This window comes from Adiantum capillus-veneris, chromosome 23 (genome assembly GCF_014529385.1).
Source record: "Adiantum capillus-veneris isolate H3 chromosome 23, ASM1452938v2, whole genome shotgun sequence".
NCBI lineage: Eukaryota > Viridiplantae > Streptophyta > Polypodiopsida > Polypodiales > Pteridaceae > Adiantum > Adiantum capillus-veneris.
Window position 1 is genome coordinate 109,687,568 of NC_140953.1, and position 19,768 is coordinate 109,707,335.

General features: G+C 48.1%; 1 protein-coding gene across 5 annotated transcripts in view; it reads right to left on the bottom strand.

Moving 5' to 3' along the window:
* LOC147428350 (cilia- and flagella-associated protein 251-like) overlaps positions 1-19,768 on the bottom strand; it is a 235,631-nt gene that overhangs the window by 49,706 nt on the left and 166,157 nt on the right. For all 5 annotated transcript variants that reach the window (XM_086496909.1, XM_086496907.1, XM_086496906.1 and 2 more), the window contains 2 exons: positions 7,867-7,986; positions 7,585-7,719 (listed from right to left, as the gene is read on the bottom strand). In XM_086496909.1, coding sequence (XP_086353035.1) covers positions 7,585-7,719; positions 7,867-7,986 — 255 coding nt within the window. The remainder of the gene's footprint in view (positions 1-7,584; positions 7,720-7,866; positions 7,987-19,768) is intronic.

Here is a 19,768-nt window from a genome sequence, read left to right on the forward strand (position 1 = left end):
GAGGACGACGGGAGGGTGCTGCAAAAGGGCGTGCCAACACTGCTCCAAGGAGTTGGAATAGATGCCGAAAGTACCGAATCTGCAGGGAGCAACCAAGGCGGAGGGCCCAAACTGATGGGTGAACGTGCCGATTCGGGGGAGGGGGGGGGGGGGGGGGGGGGGGGGGGGGGGGGGATAAAGCGTGTTGGGACTGAGGGCGTGCGGCGGCAACAAGGGCTGAGGCTGAGGGCGTGCCGGGGCAGCAGGGGCTGAGGGCGGGCGGACTGGCTAGAACAGGGCAGTGAGAGGGGGGGGCAGAGGGCAGGCGGGAGGGGACAGGCGAGCGGGGGGCAGCGGGCAGCGCGAGGGAGGGCAGCAGGCAGCACGCGAGGGGGGGGGGGGGGGGGGGGGGAGGCAATGGCGATGGCACAGCGGGAGTGTACAGCAGCAACGAGCAAGCGCGTTCAAGAGTGAAGCTTCTTGGACATGTAATTTCAAAAAAATAGTCCCATCTCTATCTGTGATCGCACTCTCTGCGACATGCAGAGACCCTTCCATATCTACATAAGTGGTTGAGTGGTGCTGGTGAGTAGCAGCCAACCTCTCTGCTCCAAGCTCAATGGTAGCAATAGCATATCTGGACTCCTGCAGTATCTCCTCCGAGAGACGAAAGAGCAAGGTAGTGTCCGTCTATACTGAAGATCCCGTAGCGGTGACTGGCGGGGCAAGGCTAGTATGTGGCACAGCTGGTGGACTAGTAGCACGCAGAGCAGGGGTAGCCGAGACAGGTGGAGTGGATGTACGTGAGATAGGTAAAGGGGAAGAGCGAGGTGCAGGCGGAGTATGGCATGTAGTCACTGTAGTAGACGTGAAAATGGTACAGGAGAAGTCGTAGTTGGGATATGCATAGTGTGATCTGAAACACCCGAGCAGGTCACTGGCTCAGTAGAACCAGCAGCAAGAGTAGACTTGGAGCGGCATGCAGGTGTAGGGTGAGTCACCCTACTCCTATGACTCTCTGGCAATACTAGTAGTGACTCTACTATGTCCTTTACCACGTTGGACTTCTTCTTCTTTTTCTTCTCAAGTATTGGATCAACCGCACTGACAACAAATTTACCTTTTGCTTTGGAGTGCATTCCTTGCATATCTCCATCCACGTTCACCGGGCTAACATGGATATTGATTACCCAAGCCAACATAGGTGCTGCGAAACCCTGAAAGCTCGATTGTACAGATTGAACCTGCGCTCGAAATCGTTTGGCCCGGGACTGTAAGGATGTGTCCAAAATCTGGTGAAATCCACAAGGTATTGTGTGGATCAGACAGTAGAGGCAATCACAGTGGGAAAACATTGTGGGCACCTTGCCACTTTTCTTTGATTTGCTGGCATCTCTGAGTAAAAAGTAGTACTTAATTTTTGGCTTGAATATGTAATTTGCCGCTACGAATGTGTGGAAAAGATAGTTGTTGATAGAGGTGAATTAGATGCAGATTCAGAAGAATTGGTATCGACAACCCTCGACTCTTTATTTCGCACATAGTCTGAGTGATCAGAATGTAGCAATTCTTGAGAGGCCTGAACTGTGGCATCTTTGGAAAACAGGGAGTATGTACGCGTGGATGGCTAAAGGTGGTCATTCCCAATGCATGACCAATCCGCATAGCGGTAAGGTTGTGGCCCCGCAATTTGTAAAAACGGTTCAAAAGCTCGTGCACCATAGCCCCAGGCACATCAGTGGGTAAATCCGTAGTTGCTAATGCAGTCAGACCTAGTTGATCCTTAGAAAAGATATCCTTCAGAGAAGGATGGGGTAGTTGCAAGTGAAAATTTAATGTGAACGCTCCTTGACTCTTGGAATCAGGAGGTCTGCTGATTTCATGACGTAACACATGACGTCCCCCCTTTCTACCTCTTTGGTGCTTGAAGGTTCTGATTCGGAGCTGGAATCCAAATCAACCGGGTTCTGTAACTTTCGTCACTGGCTTCACTAGAAGTCATCTGAGTAACACCATGGCTGCTATGATCAGATTCTGCCTCCTCTTCAGAACTACTTTGTCTTTCTCTTTGAGTAGGCGTTTTGCACAAAGCTCCCCGCCGCATTTGCCAACTACTGCCTGCCATATTATCTCAGTAACCACTCTGTGATCGAAGCAGGAAAGTTACACTGTGCAAATTGTATATTGCTCTGTATTCTTAATAGCTTACATACAAGATTTAGTTCCCACATTAGCATACATCCATAACCTTACACATCTTGACGAGCATCAGATATCACCCTGCGTGAGTGTGCAGACTGGACGTAAGGTAGATCGTCTGACGTTGCAATGTCTTCCAAAAAGTCGTAACATTGTGGATAACTGCTGGTGCGATAGCTAAGAAGGCGAGGGAAGTGCGATGAGGGTGTGCGGGTAGGGTAGTGATTGAAGAGGATAGGGGAGAGTTGGTTATTGAGTGGAGAGGACGAGTTAGGACAGAGAGGACGAGGGTGTGCGCACGGCAAGTTGTAGGTAGGTAGCGGCGAGAGTTAGTAGGTAGGGGTGAGGGTGAGAGTTGGCAGGTAGGGGCGAGGGGAGGTAGAGAGGGGTGAGGGGGTGTAGGTAGGGGCGAGGGAGGTTAGATAGAGACGAGGGCAGCCGGTTAGAAGTGAGGGGGTTGGATAGGGACGAGAGGGGAGGGTAGGGGCGAGGGGGTTTAGATAGGGACGAGCTGGGGAGGGTAGGGGCGAGGGAGGTTGGATAGGGACGAGAGGGAAAGGGTAGTGTCTTCAGAGACAGCACTGGACGGTGTAGATGCGAACGGTAGAACACAAATCAAAGATGATGCCTGGACATTATTTGAGTTTGTGCATGCTCCTTTTTCCAGATTGATGCTCAATTTTTTGTTCCACTGCTGTAAAGTCCTTCAGGACGATGGAATTAAGTAGCTGGTGGGAGTTGAACAACTAGGGAGATGGCGCTTTTTGATGATTTTAAGGCATGACGAGGGTTCGTGGAAAATTGAGGCATTTGATCCGTCTGAAGCAAGTAGCAATGGTGAACGCCCAAGCTGTTGTTGAGGGTGTAGGAGATGAATACAATATTGGCTATGAATACCAGACTTGTGGTGAGGATAGAACTTACTCGGGAGAGAGAGATGGTTTTGTAAAACTTTGGCAAAGTAAGAAACTTAAATTCCACATGTGAAATGAAGACCGCAATTAGGAAAAGAAGAGTAAAACAGCGGCTAGCCATACTCTGAAAAAAGGGGCACAGGAAGGGAAGTGGACAATCCCATTGAAGATGAGAAGGCTCCATAAGAAAGTTCCGTGAAAAAGAGAGTATCCAATTGGACAGATCGAGACCTCAGTGCAACTGAATCAAGATACGGATTCAACGAACCAAATAGGAGAATGTTTAATGAAAGAACACGAGTATATAGAGCAGGAATCAATTGAAGAACTTGCAGGACAAAAGATAGACATGGTCATCAGGAAGAACATTGTTTAACAGTGGGTCAAAGATGAAGGTGATTCAAGGACTGCGATGGGATGAAGACAAATGATAGAAGTGAGCTGAATAGGTGGCAGGTTGGTCAGGAGCACAAGGCACTGGTTAACGCCAGACTGAATAAGGAAAAAGGCACTCTGCAGGTTAAAGTACTAATGGGGAAAGAATCGCTTTTGGCTTATGGTGAGGGTAATAGCATTTGATCCTAGAGCCATTTACTAGCGGCAAGGGAACACCTGCCAAAGTCACTAACTGGACCGCGCTCTGTGGAAAACTCTCCTTTACTATGTATGGTCCTTGCCAAGCTGGGACCAACTTCTTTGCTTTTTTTTGATATCTAGCTTGATACAATAGCACTAGTAATCCTTACAATATTTTTGGCTTACGGAGATGGCGATCATGCCATGCTTTGCGACAAAGCTGCTCTGCTTGCAGAGCCTGAGAAGCCAATCTGCGGCTTTCTTCCAATAAGGAGAGACGAGAGACAGAGACAAATTCCATACCCCAATTGGAACGCAGACTGCCTACTCGAGGAGATCCTAAGTTGAATTTGAACGGAGCTATGACTTCAAAGCCGAAGGCTAGTTGGAATGGTGTGTGATTGGTGGTGGCTTTGAATGAAGTGCGATATGCCCAGAGAGTGTCGTGGATAGCTTGAGCCCATGACGTTGGATGGAGATGACGTGCTTTACGTAGGAGGGCGATCAGAATCTTGTTTGTGCTCTCGGCGTGCCCATTGGCTCTAGGGTAATAGAAACAAGATTTGCGATGAGGATCTTGTAGTTGGTCAGCAAGGTTGAAAATCATCTCATTAACAAAGGACTGCCCCGATCACTGGTGATCTCTGGGGGACATCCAAACCTGCACAATATATTTTCATATAAAAACTTGGCTACAACATTGCCAGTGCAATTAGTTGTCGCCAGTACCTCTGCCCACTTGGTTGCATAGTATGCGGCTAGCCACCAGCAGATACTTCCGATTACTAGGCTGGGCTGGGGGGGATTTTGGACCCACAAAATCTAAGCCCCATCTTTCAAAAGGCAACCATGCCATGGAGACCTGCAGAGGACAGTTGGACTGCTTACTTGGTTTTGATCCACAATACTGACAAACATCACAAACTTTAACATGTGCTATTGCATCCCTAAAAATAAAGGGCCACCATAAACCACTCTGTAGAATTTTCTGGGCGGTGGTAGGACCATTGTGGGCATCCTCAAGAATATGGTCAACTTTATGGGGGAAGACACCGCCTCAGAACACCATCAGATTCCAACTTGTAGAGCTGGCCTCCAATTAGAGTGAATGGTCTAAACTTCAACAACAATCTTCTCTTTTGTAGTGGAGATGCATTCTCTAGGTACAGGCCAGTGGAGAGCAAACGCAAGACATCGCCGTACCATTTTGGAGTTGTATCCACCTTAAAGAGACTGCTATCTGGAAAGTCGTCCACAATTCCTGCAGCTTCTTCTCCTATTTCAATACGAGAGAGCCCGAGCAAGGATTTAATATTTACGTGATCACTCAGAATTTTACGTGATCACAAAACGTTAATTAACGTTAACAACCATATTAATTGGATTTTTTCAAAATTGGTTTCTCCCCCCTTCATCTAATAGTTTAAATGCATGACTTTGTCAATGTTAACAAAAGATTCACCTTGCCAACTTGATGTTCACTCTAATGTCATTTTGAGTGATTACGTGAATTTTCAATCCCTTCAGAGAGGTGGTCACCCACGACGTGATGCTTTACCGGGATGAAGGACCACCACGAAATCAAACTTATGAAATAGAAGTAACCACCGCTACACTCGACCTGCAACTTGTGGCTTATTAAGCAGATAGCACAGGGCATGGTGATCAGTAATAACTTTGAAGTGAACCCCTAATAAATAGTGACAAAATTTTTTGCAGAACATACACAATAGCCAAGCCTTCCCTTTCTGTCGTGCTATAGTTGTGCTCTACTTTAGTGAGCACTCGATTTGCATAGTGAATAGGCTGAACTATTTGCTAAGCTGAATCAGCACAACACCCACATCCAGCTGACTGGCATTTGTATGCACATGAAAAGGAAGAGACCAACCGGGAGCAACTAGAGTAGGTGTTTTAGCCTAGGGCTTTGACCATTGAAAGGGTACAGTAGCATTGGTGAGACGTGTCAATGGTTGAGCCACATGTGTATATATATGGATGAACCTCCGATGATAGCCTGTGTGGCCTATAAAACTCTGAACACCTTTAGGATTGATGAGAGGAGGCAACTTCAAGATGGAAACTATCTTCTTTGGGTCAGGTGCTAAACCTTTCGTAGACACACCACATGGCCTAACAGTGTACCTTCACTGACCAAAAAATGACATTTGTTCGGATTGAGCTTCAAACGTGCCTCCCTGCACCCGAGGAAGACGACAAAGAGTTGAGCGAGACGCTCCTCTAGAACTCGAGAAGGTTGAAAAATCGTCCATGAAGATGCAAAGATGATCCGTGAGCAAAGGACAAAAGATGAGATATACTGTACGATTGAAAGAAGGCGGAGCATTTTTCAACCCAAAAGACATTCTGGTTTAAATGAAAATACCCCATGGAGTCACAAAAGCCATCTTGATCTGATCACCTGGATGGATGCTAAAATGATTATAGTCACTGAGCCATCCATGAAACTGTAAAGTATGTGCCTTGCCACATCTTCGAGCACACGCTCAGTGAAAGGTGTAGGAAAACCATTTGGGATAGTTACCTTGTTTAGAGCGCGGTAGTCCCACACACATGCGGATTTTATTGGATTGCTTCTTAAGCGCTATGACCATGGGTGATAGCCACTCAGAGTGCTCCACTAGTACAATGATCCCTGCTTCTTGAATTTTTTCTAGCTCTTTCTTGACAACTTCTGCATACTTAGGGTTGAGCTTGTAAGCTCTGCCTCTAACTGGCTTAGCCCCTTCAACCAGATGGGATAGTATGGACACCCAATTCTAGTGGGGTACCTTCCAAATCTTCATAAGACCAAGCAAAAACATCTTTAAAGGAGTCCAGAAAAGAGACTAAGAGGATGTGTTGAGGGTCGTCAGGGTCGCCTAGGTTGACTTCTCTAACCGGATCAAGAGGTGTAGCTGGTGAGGGTGCATCAAAAGAGGAAGATCAAGCTGCCTCTTGGAGCTTTGAAACATCATGGACTAGTGTCTGATCGATATGAAAATCAGCATACTCTTCTTGTAACCATCCTGGTGGAAGCTCCTCGAAGGTAAGTCTTCAGACACAGCAGAGTGCTTTGGCGTGGTTGGGGAGTCAGGGACAGAGGAGGCTAAGGGGAGAGATGAGACGTTGTTGAACTCATGCAAAGGAGATTTCTTCCCCCTTCTATGATGTGTTATAGGTTCACCGAGGCTGATGGCTTCCATCAAGGGGGCAAGAGAAGTATGGTCCTCAGTGATTGTCGCACTTGCTTCTGGATGATGTGGCTCACTAGTCTCAGCTAAAGGAGCAGGGGAAGAGGGTGGATCCTCAGGCAAGGATTGAATAGAGACCACATAGCACGGCAACGATGTGGTAGCAAATCTCCGTCGGACCCGTCAGGTGGGGTAGGCTGGGTACGTTGCTCCAGGTCGGGTTTGGACTCCACTGACAAAGAACTATGATGAACTACTGGATCCATGCCTCCTTTGAGTCGAATTGGTTGCTTTGGGGAGCCAGGAGTATATATCCACATGGCGTCATTTCCCCAATCATGAAGCGCTTTAGTGTGGTGCAACCATGGTCTACCGATGAGCAAAGGAAATCCGCCCTCAACCTGGGGAAGACGAACCACAACAAAATCCAAGCTAAAGGTGAAGTCTTATACCTGTAGAGGCACCTTGTCCACTATGCCCACTAGGTAGACTGTCCTCTGGTTGGCCAATGTAACGTGCAAGTTGTAACATAGACACATTGCAGGGTCTCTCTCCAAGTAGTGAAGAGTTGTACTATCTTGCAGCTGCAGGAGTAATAAAGAACAAATACAGCCAAGGAAGCCTACCGGGCCGATGCTTCTCACAGGAAAACTCTGCCTCGCCTACTAAAATTTCTCAAAAAGAAAATTTGCTCATGTCAGAAGATTCCAGAAAAAATTCACCTCTCCTTTTTCAAAGGCTGTTGTTGAATGTAGAGCTTCTGGCAGGCCCATTCCATTGAGAGGCCAAGTGCCTGTCAACTTTAGCCTTTTCTCCTTCACTGATTCAATCAAGTCGTATTCAACAATCATGGAATCCTGAAACAGTTCAGTCAAATCAATTCTCAAGTTAGACCTGGTATCTAAATACAAACCTGTAATTGTTTACAAACCAACATTTAAAGATTTTTTAGTTTATTTGGGCCCAGAATCTTAGCATTGATATCTTAGCATGCATGTGCGTACATGTCCAACACTGAACAATCTGTTGTTTCCATCGTCTTCTTTAGTAAAGTGCAGTCCTATTATTGTTCTTGCATGAGATCGAAATTTTCCAACATACTCCCACTTGTCTTCAAGGTGGCCCTAACAAGGAAACCAAAAATCATCCAGTCAAAGTGCTTTTATCTCTGGAAGACACCTTAAAATTCTAAATTAGAAGAAGCACGCCATGCCCCCACAAGCAGCCACACCACCTTTTTAAATACAGAATTTTGGTGTGCATGTACTGTATAGACTTATGTTTATAGTTTTTAGAAAATTAGATCTTGAAAGGAATTTCTTACACAAGCCCTTCCTTACCTACAATTTAGAAGAAATTCCAGACTCTCTGCAATTTATCAAACATTACCAACTAAGAACACTGATTGAGAAAGTAGCCCACTTTAATTTGCACCATCTAGCATCTACCTGTCTGCACCACCTCCCTGATAGACTAGTGCTTTTGTGTGGGTCCTCCCAGTGTGTAGCTGAAATTTACATTAAGCACCACCTTTGAGCAAAAAACTTGTACAATGCCACCAAGATGATGTTGGGGGCCAAAATGAGCCTGGAGATCCTCATCCAAAGTATCAATCCTCATGTAGCCTTTTCCAAGCACCATCCTGACTCAAGAAGATCTCATAGATCTTTGCCTCAAGCTTCGCTAGGTAACTGTGCTTTCTCTCTAGCACTAGAGATCGGAAGAGTGACCTTGCATGTTTGTGTCCTTATTCCAAGACTGACTTCTTTGCAGCTTAGCACGAGTCTGTTGACACCCTAGTCACCTGAAAATCCATTTTGTCCCCTCCAAACAAAGCAAAAACATGAAACATCTGAAATGCTTCTAAATAAAGTCTACACATGACGAAAGAATTGTACAGCGTTTTATCAAAACTTTGGGGTTTAAATTTAGGATGTTATAATCTCAACTTGTTTTCGAAAAAGGCAAGTAACATTGTGTTTCCTTCCCTCTCCGCATGTGAGAACCATAACACGAAAGCAACAAGACTAGCGAGAACTCTTTTATCTTTCTCTTAAAGCTAGAGTAACCTTTTTAGCATAGAGACACACACATATTTGAAGTTTAAGTGTACTCGTGCATATTACGCCTTTGCTCATTGCACAAACACCCCTATTACCTATGGCTTGCTAATGACCTGTATGGTTCAAAGTCTAGCAGATTGTATAATACATTAACCCTTAATGATGATTTTATTAATGTATGTAACTAGTATCACACTGCTCAGCTCTAGGCATCATGTACCCTACAACTTAACAAAACCAATTTGTTTCTTCTTGGCAAACGAAACAAAACACGTCGAAAAAAGTTTCTTGTGACTAAGCCTAACACTCATCATCGTACCAGCTTTGGGGCACATCCTCCACAGCTTGGAGGTAGCTATAGTGCATGGAAAAGCTTCTGCTATCAAATTATGTAGCACCCTTCTCATGCTATTTGTAACCTCTTAGAGCCGAGCGCTGAGGTCTAGTGCATGATCAATGTTGGGTTGAAGGGGATTAATAAGAGAGTCATTCATAATGAAAAGAGCACCATTGCTCAATATGTTCAAACAGAAAACAAAGTAGGGCTTGCTTCAGGGCTGAATCACACTTTGCATCATGCTAGCATAGGGAATTTTGACCCCTCTGTCTAACAGTGACGCTTGGCCTTGGGGAGATACACTAAATGCCACTTGACCTTTACATACATGACTCAAGGACAACGGTCATACATGGATACATCATGGATGAGTTTAACCATGAGAGAGAGTTCACACAAGAGGCATAAGCCACAGCCCATCCCCAACAACTCTCGCCTTGGGATTTGGGCTATCACAAAGACACAACTCCCGTACACTTGAATCGACCAAAATACAATGGCTATCCAAACATGGGTAATTATCCTCCCTGGGCCTGTACACAAGACAAGTTAAGGATACAAACTGTCACAAGTTTGTGACGTGGCATGCCCAATAAAGACGAGGGACCTAAAAGGGGATTAGAGGTTTTGGACTCTAACCTTGACCAACTTATGGAGCACCGGCTGAGAGGCCTAAAACCCTTAAAACTCAAGAATTTCCCCTAAAATTGCGTAAGATGCTGAGGTGGCAATAGTTGCAAGCCTTGCTGGGACTTGTTCCCCGAGCAGCAGATTGCTCCTCTTCTCCTGTCCATCAGGAGAAAGCTGTTACATTGGAGCTCAACACGACTTTCGCTGGCTGGTAGAGTAGTAGTTACCAACCAGGTGTTGTTGGCGACTATGTGGTACATCACTTCTTGCTAGATCTTCTCGAGTTCTTGTATCAGCCAGGTAGAGAGGCTGATCAGGAACTTTCTTTGGTCAGGTCGTGACACTCAGATTGCCCGAGCCAAGGTGGCTTGGTCGGTCATCACACTTCCTTGTTCTCAGGGAGGGCTTGGGATCATTGATCCAGCACAGCAGAGCAAAGCCCTTCTTGGGAAGTTCGTAGTCAGAGGACTTCTTCCAGGAGAGGAGTCCTGGAAGGAGTTCTTGCTACAGAGGCTTCGTGCCAGGGTGCCCAATAGTCAACCACGGTATTGTTCTTATGGTACCAAGGGATTCCTAGGAGGATGTCACACCCTTCCAAAGGCATGATGTAAAAGTTCTTGTGCCCTAAATACCCCTGACAATGCAAACGAACTTTGCCAATGACAGGTGTAATGGCAACATCCCGTCCGGGTGCTGCTAGCGTTGCCTCCGCCTGTGGCCCCATCCTGTCGGGCGTAATTCCAAGTCGAGATGCCAATTCAGGTGAAATGAAGTTTGCCTTGGCTTCTCCATCAAAGAAGATGAGGGATTTCTGATCTCTTGTAGCGCGGATAATGTGTCGTGCTCTCTACAGTGGGTGGTCCTCAGTGCAATGTGCGTGACAATCTCACTCAAACAGACTGAAAACAGGAAACAATAGACACACCCTAGCTCACATAGACACAACAGCAGCAGTAGAGTAGACCACAACAAGTGACTCGACTATCTCAAAGCACCGATACAGACTTTGGCGTGGCAGCACACTCAGCTCGAGCCCAGGACTCACAGGTACAATGGGGTGTCGAGGTTCAGATGTGCAGGGATGGTGAAGACGTGCGCTGTGTATAGACTCACTACTCTCGAGGACGATGGTGGACCAAAGGTGAAGAAATAGACTACTACTCATACGATGGTAAAAGGTAAAGAAGATAACCCCATAAATAACCCCTAACCATAATATATAAATTAACGGCCATAAACCTCATAAGTGTCTTACCATGAAACCTGCCACCCCCACTAACCACCGTCCCCCTGCCCCACTGCCACGTGTCACTCTCAGCCCAGAGGGTCCGTCCAATGTGAAACAGCCTAGACCAATTGTACTAACTGTGTCCTGTGAAAGTGACACTGTAGCCTGCACTACAGGTTGCCTGCCACAAGACCGCTCACCGTCTCGGTGAGAGGAAATACTGAAAAACTTGTGATAGAAAACCATTAGGTACTGCATCTGCACATCTTTCTTGAAGCAGGTTCTAGGCCCAAGAGTAGAGTTTAGACACACTGCACTGCTTGCAAACGTTTTAAGCCTTTGGATAGGTGGGACTCAATATGATTGCATAATCCAAGAATCCCAATTGGCTAAACAGAATAAAGCTCCACATCAGAGAGATATGCTCGGTTTGGAACCAACGCATCTTTATTATTGATAACCATAGTGTAAGAAAATAACATGGTCCATGCTTGCAGATAACCTTGCCGCACTTTTTGCAACAACACTCTTCTCGAACGGGGGATGACCATAAGCCCGGAAAAATTACTGAGCCCGAGGGGGTAGGGAGGGCTAGATAGGGGCGAGTGGTGGAAGGGGTGGGGTAGGGACGAGGGGGGTTGGCTAGGGACGAGGGGAAGGGAGAGGGTAGGTAGGGGCGAGGGGAAGGAAGAGGGTGGGTAGGGGTGGGGCGAGGGGGTTGGCTAGGGACGAGGGGAAGGAGAGGGTGGGTAGGGTCGAGGGGGGAGGGAGGGTAGGGGCGAGAGGGTGGGGTGAGTAGGGGCGAGGGATGAGGGTGGGTAGGGACGAGGGGAAGGAGAGGGTGGGTAGGGACAAGGGGGAGGGGAGGGTAGGGGCGAGAGGGGGTGGGGTGGGTAGGGGCGAGGGGTGAGGGCGTGCGGAGGACGATGGCAAGGTGAGGGGGAGGGTAGGGGCGAGAGGGTGGGGGGGCGGGGTGGGCAGGGGGAGGGTAGGGGCGAGGGGTGAGGGTGGGCAGGGGCGAGGTTGAGAGAGGGTAGGGACGAGGGTGGGGAGGGACTGGTTAGGGGCGAGAGGGGGTGGGTAGGGGCGAGGGCAAGGTGAGGGGAGGGTAAAGGCGAGAGGGTGAGGGGGAGGGTAGGGCAAGGGCGAGGGGAGAGGTGGAGGGACAAGGGCGAGGGCAAGGGACTAGGGCTAGGGCAAGGGAGAGGGAGACGGAGGGACTAGGGCGAGGGGGGAGGGGGGAGGGGAGAGAGCGAGGGCGAGGGCGAGGGGGAGGGTAGGGCGAGGCGAGGGCGAGGGACTAGGGCGAGGGGGTGAGGGGGAGGGTAGGGCGAGGGCGAGGCGAGGGCGAGCGCGAGGGGGAGGGTAGGGCTAGGGGTAGGGGGCGAGGGGGAGGGAGGGACTAGAGCGAGGGGTGAGGGGGAGGGTAGGGAGTAGGCAGGGGCTAGGGGGGGAGTGTCGAGAGCTGGGTAGGGGGGGAGTGGCGGGGATGATGGAGCTCACCTGCAGTGCTTCGGGACTAGCTCCACCTACACCAGCCCGCTGAACAATTGAATGTAGGAGCCAGCACCAATGGAGGAGGCCCTGCTGCCAGGAGCCTACAACAGCAGGGGACAACATTAGTGCCTGCTCTCTTTTGTTTTGGTGACTCTCTTGTAGATTATGGGAACAACAATCGGGGATTGACGCTCTTGATAGCTCTACACCACAACTGTGAACCCAAAGGAGGCCCTGCTGCCAGGAGCCTACAACAGCAGGGGACAACATTAGTGCCTGCTCTCTTTTGTTTTGGTGACTCTCTTGTAGATTATGGGAACAACAATCTTTGACGCTCTTGATGATCTCTTTGCCACAACTGTGAACCCTAAGGATGTGGGCATTCTGATTGTGTATAGGATTGAGGGGATAGAGGTAGATAGGTGCAAATAAGGAGCACACAGCTATCATGATCTTGTAATTCATCTTGTAGGACTGGCTCTGTAAAGGGAGTTTGCTAGACACAGAGGAGAGCTTTGTTCTGGTCGGAGAAGCAGACACCAAAAGGGTTGATGTTTGAGAAGGAGTGAACTCCTGTAGAGGAGATTTCTTACTACTTCTATGCTTCTTCATGGGCTCAGGTGGCACATTAGATTTAGCTACTGTGGAATCATTTGAAGAGGGTGTTCCTTCAGGCAAAGAGTGAATAGAGACTCCATAACAAGGCATAGATTTGGTAGCCTCCAACCACTCCAGTAGATCTTCGTCTGACCCTTCAGGTGTAGTAGGTTGTTCCTGTTTAGGGTTGGTTTCCATTGACAAAGAAACTTGCTGCACCACTGGATCCATACCTCCTTCTAAGAGGATGGGGTTGCATCGGGGAGCCAGAAGTTTGGATCCACATTGCGTCGTTTCCCAATCATGAAGTGCTTTAGTGTGTCGCAGCCATGGTCTTCCAATGAGCAAAGGAAATACGCCCTCAACCCGGGGAAGACGAACCACAACAAAATCCAAGTTAAAAGTAAAGTCTTGTACCTGCAGAGGCACATTGTCCACTATGCCCACTGGGTAGACTGTCCGCTGGTCGGCCAACGTAACTGTGAAGGGAGCAGGGCGAGTAGGCTGTAGACCTAGAGCCAACATAGTGAACTCGGGCATCAGGTTGATGCCAGATCCACCATCCACTATCACTCTTGAGAATTTCCGACCCAAAACGGACACTGTCAGGCGAGGGCTTCTATAATCAGTGAGTGGAGCAACGGGATTGGATATCATATAGGACTCTGATGGTCGCATTGGGAGGTGCCCGCCACTAGGACCTGCTCCAGGATAAAGTGATTGAATAACAGCAAGGGTGTCACTTCTAAAATTTGCATCTAGCCGCAACATGTCATAAAGGGACACTTGTTGGAAAGAGTTCTTCAAGACTGTCTCTGCTGTAAGCTTCTCTTTTTCTACCTGTTGTTCTTCTGGTATCTTGATCTTTTGCAGATCGGAAACTGCTTCCAAGAAAGCTTTATCAATATTGGAGAGAAAAGATTTGGATTCTTTCATGGCACTAAGGGATGGCTTGTTAACAGCTGCAGGCAGGGTATCCACTGGTGTGAGAATGTGTGGGGGAGTTGAACTTGATGGAATGCTAAGACCGAGAGTGGCACTGTGGGCTCGAGTGAGGACGCTCGATGGCTCCTCTGCCAACTGCGGCGGCTTATTTTGAGGGGTAACCACGTGGGTAGAAGGGGGCGGTTGAGAAACGGTGCTCACTGCTATCAAGTTGAGCTTGGGAAAGGCAAACTCATTCTGGCTTTGACTTGGGTTCGAAGCCGTGGATGCACGAATTTTATGGCAATCCTTACTGTAGTGATCCTTCGTTTTGGGGCAATGACGGCAGGGAGGCGACCCTTCTGGCAGGGGGCATTTGCTTTGATAATGCCCATATTCCCTGCATCTGTAGCACAAAATGGGCCGATTCAAAGGGCGAGTCGAAGTACGAGGTGGTCCTTGCTCCTGGTGCATTGAGCTGGACGTGGAGGCATAGAAGCTTTGAGGAGATGAGGGAGCATGGGTATTATAAAAGCTCTGAGAGGGAAAAGTGCTCTGCATACCCCTCATACGAGGGGCTGTCAGCAAGGGTGGCATATGGTGTGGATGGCCACAGGGAGAAACCATGTTGGATGCAGGTGCTGGCCCTTGCTGAAGAGAAGGACCAAGACTTTGTTGTATTTGTCGCAATCCCTTGAGGTAGTAACAATCCTTGTCCTCATGTCCAGACTTTTCACAGAAGTGGCAGTAAACCCGAAGGGGGCATTCCTGTGGAGGGTGCCCTGGAGAGCGGCATGAGCTACACCAAACCGTAGCCTTAGTCTATTGCTGACACTTGAGCTCTTCTAGCTCACGCTTAATCTGTTCCAATGCCTCGTGATGTGGAGGCTTCTCTTGTCTAAGAGAGAAGGACCTCTCCTCTTGAAGAGCTCGCTGTAACTTTAGGGCTTCCAGTTTCCTGCATAAAGAAGATAAAGGATCATAAGGATTGTCCAAAAACACAGAGGGGGTCTCTATGTGAGGGGGGTTGGTGAACAGCTTCCTAGCCCCCTCTATCCGCGTAGCAGCTGCGATGAACTCCTCTAGAGTGGCGTCGGGTCGGAGACTCTCTCGTAGTTTTTGCTGAGAACTTTTGGGAAGCGCTTTCTCTACCCACTTCTTAACCATAAATTCATCTGGTTGCTGGGGAAGCTTGGCAACCAGAGACTTGGTTTTGGTCATAAGTTCTGCAAAAGTCTCCTCTGGCTGGAGCACCATGTTGGCCAACTCATCCAACACCTTCTCCTGGTAGTCACCTGGCCTGAAAGCTGCACAGAACTGTTGTCTTAAGGTTGCCCAAGTTGCAAAATGGTTCTGTGCAAATTGGCTGTACCATTTGTCTGCTAAGCCATCCAAGGTGGATGGAAAGAGTACCAAATAAGCATCTTCCCTGTTAAGACCACGACCCTACAGAGAGATACAAACCTCCTTGCATGGTCGTCAGTATCTTCTGAAGAGAGTCCTCTGAATGTAGGGAACTTGATGTTTAGCTTAGCCAAAACGCTAGCCAACGGCTCCATGGCCCCTTACTCAGCCTGTTGCTCAGTAGCCTGCTGTAGCAGAATAGGAGAGAGCTTTAGTGGCGAAGGTGATCTCGAAGATGTGGAACCAGAGGGAGGAATGGTTGAAGTCGTATGTGGAGGTATGGGTGATGAGGTTGATGGACTTCTAACAGGTTCCAAGGGTCGTCTTCTCTTGTAGTGCTTCAGAGGGCTCAGTAGTGCGCTTTGACGCTCGACTGACCGCCTTGTATGTGTCATGCACTGACCACCAACCCAACCAAGCTTTGGGCAAGAAGACCTTGAACTGGCTGAAGACTGGTCTAGACTCTACTAGACCAGGCAAGGGACGAGACCAGGCTGGACCAGGGACGAGGTCTAGACCGGGGTGGACCAGGGACGAGGTCTAGACTAGGGTCGAGGAGAACTAGACCAAGGACGAGGACTAGACAGGTGTAATGGCAACATCCCGTCTGGGTGCTGCTAGAATTGCCTCCGCTTGTGGCCCCATCTTGTCAGGTGTAATTCCAAGTCCAGATGCCAATTCAGGTGAAATGAAGTTTGCCTTGGCTTCTCCATCAAAGAAGATGAGGGCTTTCTGATCTCTTGTAGCGCGGATAATGTGTCATGCTCTCTACAGTGGGTGGTCCTCAATGCAATGTGCGTGACAATCTCACTCAAACAGACTAAAAACAGGAAACAATAGACACACCAGCTCACATAGACACAACAGCAGCAGTAGAGTAGACCACAACAAGTGACTCGACTATCTCAAAGCACCGATACAGACTCTGGCGTGGCAACACACTCAGCTCCAGCCCAGGACTCACAGGTACAATGGGGTGTCGAGGCTCAGATGTGCAGGGATGGTGAAGACGTGCGCTGTGTATAGACTCACTGCTCTCGAGGACAATGCTGGACCAAAGGTGAAGAAGATAATCCTGATGACCAACTGCTACTACTCATATGTAACACCATAAAGGGCCACCAACGGCTCATAAGTGTCAGCCATGTGGTGACCTGGCCACGATGTCCACTAGACCACCGTCGGTACCCTGCCACTGCCTAGTGTGAAACAGCCTAGACCAACTGTACTAACTGTGTCCTGTGAAAGTGACACTGTAGCCTGCTACATCTCTTACTTTGCCCCATGCGCGGCAAAGTTCTGTGCTTTCGTCCATTGATTCAGGTCGGTTCCCATACAATCTGGTATCAATCCTGGTTTCATCTTTCCTTTGCTACCACGTTCTTCAACGGCTCTGGAACTCTCTCGCCTGTCTTCTGATTGTCCTCGTTGTGCCTTTTTGGGGCACCTTGCAAAGAGTCACTTTTTGAAAGGGAGATTAGCCTCGACTTCTCTATATTACATTTGGACCCCAAGGCCACAACGAACGTTTGCACAATATCCAGAGCTTTCCTGACAACTTGGGGGCACGCCTTCAAGAAGAGAAGTGAGTCATCTGCGAACATTTTTGCCAAGAGCTGGTCATTACCGGGTAAAGTCAAGCCTTGTATCTCCCCTCGTGCAGCACTGGCTTTGAGCATCCCGATAATAGGATGTGACCAGATGGCAAAAAGTAAAAGGACCGGGGGGCATCCCTGCTTAATAGACCTTTTTACCTCGAACAAGCCCACAATTCTATCATTAAACATAAGTTCTGACTCGCTGCCAGCACCCAATACTCGAATGAGGCGACATGGGCGAGGACCAAAGCTCAGGTGCACTTGCAAAAGAAGATTGATGGCCCAAATAACTAGGGTAGTCAGTCCCCTTGTTGCGTTTCTTTGATTGTTTCTTCGCCCCCAAAAGTTGGTTGACTCGTCTTTCGACAATGCCATCAAGTTATTCTTCAGTAAACATCCTTGGGTAGGAGGTTTCTTGAGGGCTGGTTTTAGTGGTGAGTCAATAGCTTTCTGTCAATGCGTATGCACTTCGTCAAACGAATGTTGGGCCAAAAATTTGGCATACTCTGGATCCTTTGCAAACTAGAGCATCTGCTTTGCGCACTCAGCTACCTGTTGTTGACGTTGCATCTCCATTAGCTGATACTACATACGCCGAGGTGGCTACTAATCCATTCGAATTTTTTGTGTTGCCTCCCGTTCCCGAAGTGGTAGGAGTCGTCTGATTCTTGCCAGAATCCATGTGTGTCGCGAGAAAAGAAATCGGATTTCCCGGTAGAAGAGAAATCGACCGAGCTTTGATACCACTGTAACAAACTTGGACAACCCTAAATCTGGAATCTGGCACGAGGCACGAGAAAGAATCACCTTAAACACTTCACTCTTAAATCATAGCTCAATTGAGTCGACACGGCCCGACGTAGTTCTATGCCGAGAGAGATTGGCCCCAAAGACTGTCGCCCCTTCCGGTATTTTTTTTGTATTAATAATTGAGCAAAGTACAATTGCCCTTGGATTGCCTTTGCTCATCGGCTCGTCAGCACAAAGTACGCCAGAGAGAGCCCAAGGGACTTATTTAAAGGCCCTTGGCCATGTGAAAATCAAAACCATAAAAAGCTGCCAATCCTCGAAAGCAATTGGTTCTCAAAAGCATCTGGTCTAAAATCTGCCAGGAAAAGCATTCAACGCAATGTACGAAAATCTGTATAGCTGGCCACGTCGGCAACCTGGTAACGCAAATTGCGGAAGGCCGTACTGTTAGCCACATCAGCCCTTAGCGCAAATTACAGGCTTCCATACAGCCTGCTGCCACGTCAACACCTGTCCGGGCAATACTGCAGCGCATCATCAATTTGTGACACAATAGGAGATAGCGTGTCAGCTGCTGGAAGAGGTGTATTCATTGGGGAGGGAAGAGTTGGACCTGCTGGAAGATTGAGGCTGAGGGTTGCCCTCTATGCCCGGGTGAGGACACGAGCGGGCTCCTCTACCAGCTGCAACTTGTCTTCAGGGGCAACCACATGGGCAGAATGTGGCAGCTGGGGAATGGTGCTAACTACTATCAGATTGATCTTGGGAAAGGTGAATGCAGGTTGGCTCTCACTTGGGCTCAAAGATGTAGATGTGCGTTGTTTTGGAAAGTCCTTATTGTAGTGATCCTAAGCCTCAAGGCAATGTCGGCAAGGAGGAGACCCTTTTGGCAGAGGACGTTTGCTTTGACAATGCCCATATTCCCCACATCTGTAGCACAAAATGGGCTGATTGGATGGACGGTCAGTGGAAGAGGTGGTCTTGGCTCCTACTGCATAAAGGTGGATGCTGAGGTGTAGAAGCTCTGAGTAGCTGAGGGAGCATTAGCATGATAAAAGCTCTGTGCTCTGCATACCTTGCATGGGGGGCGTAGTCAGCAAAGGTGGCATGTAGTTTGGAGGGCCATAGGGGGAAACCACGTTGTATGCAGGTGTCAACCCTTGTTGAGGAGTAAAAGCAAGGCTATGTTGTAGTTGCCGCAATCCCTTTAGGTAGTAGCAATCCTTAATTAGGATGTCAGGACCTTCCTTGCCACTCAGTATGTGCCTCCATTTTCTCTTTGCATGTTGCAATACTTTGTGCAGGTCATGATTCACCTTGTCTTCCTCAACCATATGCTTGCTCAGTTATAATTGTGTTTTTTAACCATCTCGGCATGCATCAGAGTCTTAGCAACATCCAATTCAGCTCGTACTTGGGCTTGCATCACCCTTTTCAACTTGGCATGCATTTCATCCCTCAATATTTCATGGATTCCACCTTTTTGGGCATAGATCCTCTCAATCCATTCCTTTTTGAGCTCTTTTGCACGCTACGCCTCTCTTATCATTATATACATCTGTATGTCTTTGTAATGGACTTCATCTCTTTGGGCAAACTTCCAAAGTCATTGAGCACCCAGGTCATAGTCCCCTACCTCCAACAATATTTCTTTGATGCTTATGAAAATTAGTTTCGTGTTCATGTCCAATGAGACATATGTTTCACTATAGAGAATCAACCTTTAAAGCAAGTAGCAACACTACTTCTTTGAAGCAAGCAGCATGATTACTTTTGTAAGCAGGCAGCCCCTTGTACAAGCAGGTCCTGTGCTTAAGTAGCCGGCACTACCATTCAGAAATCCAGCTCGCGTGTGAATACAAGGTTAGTTGCAGAGAT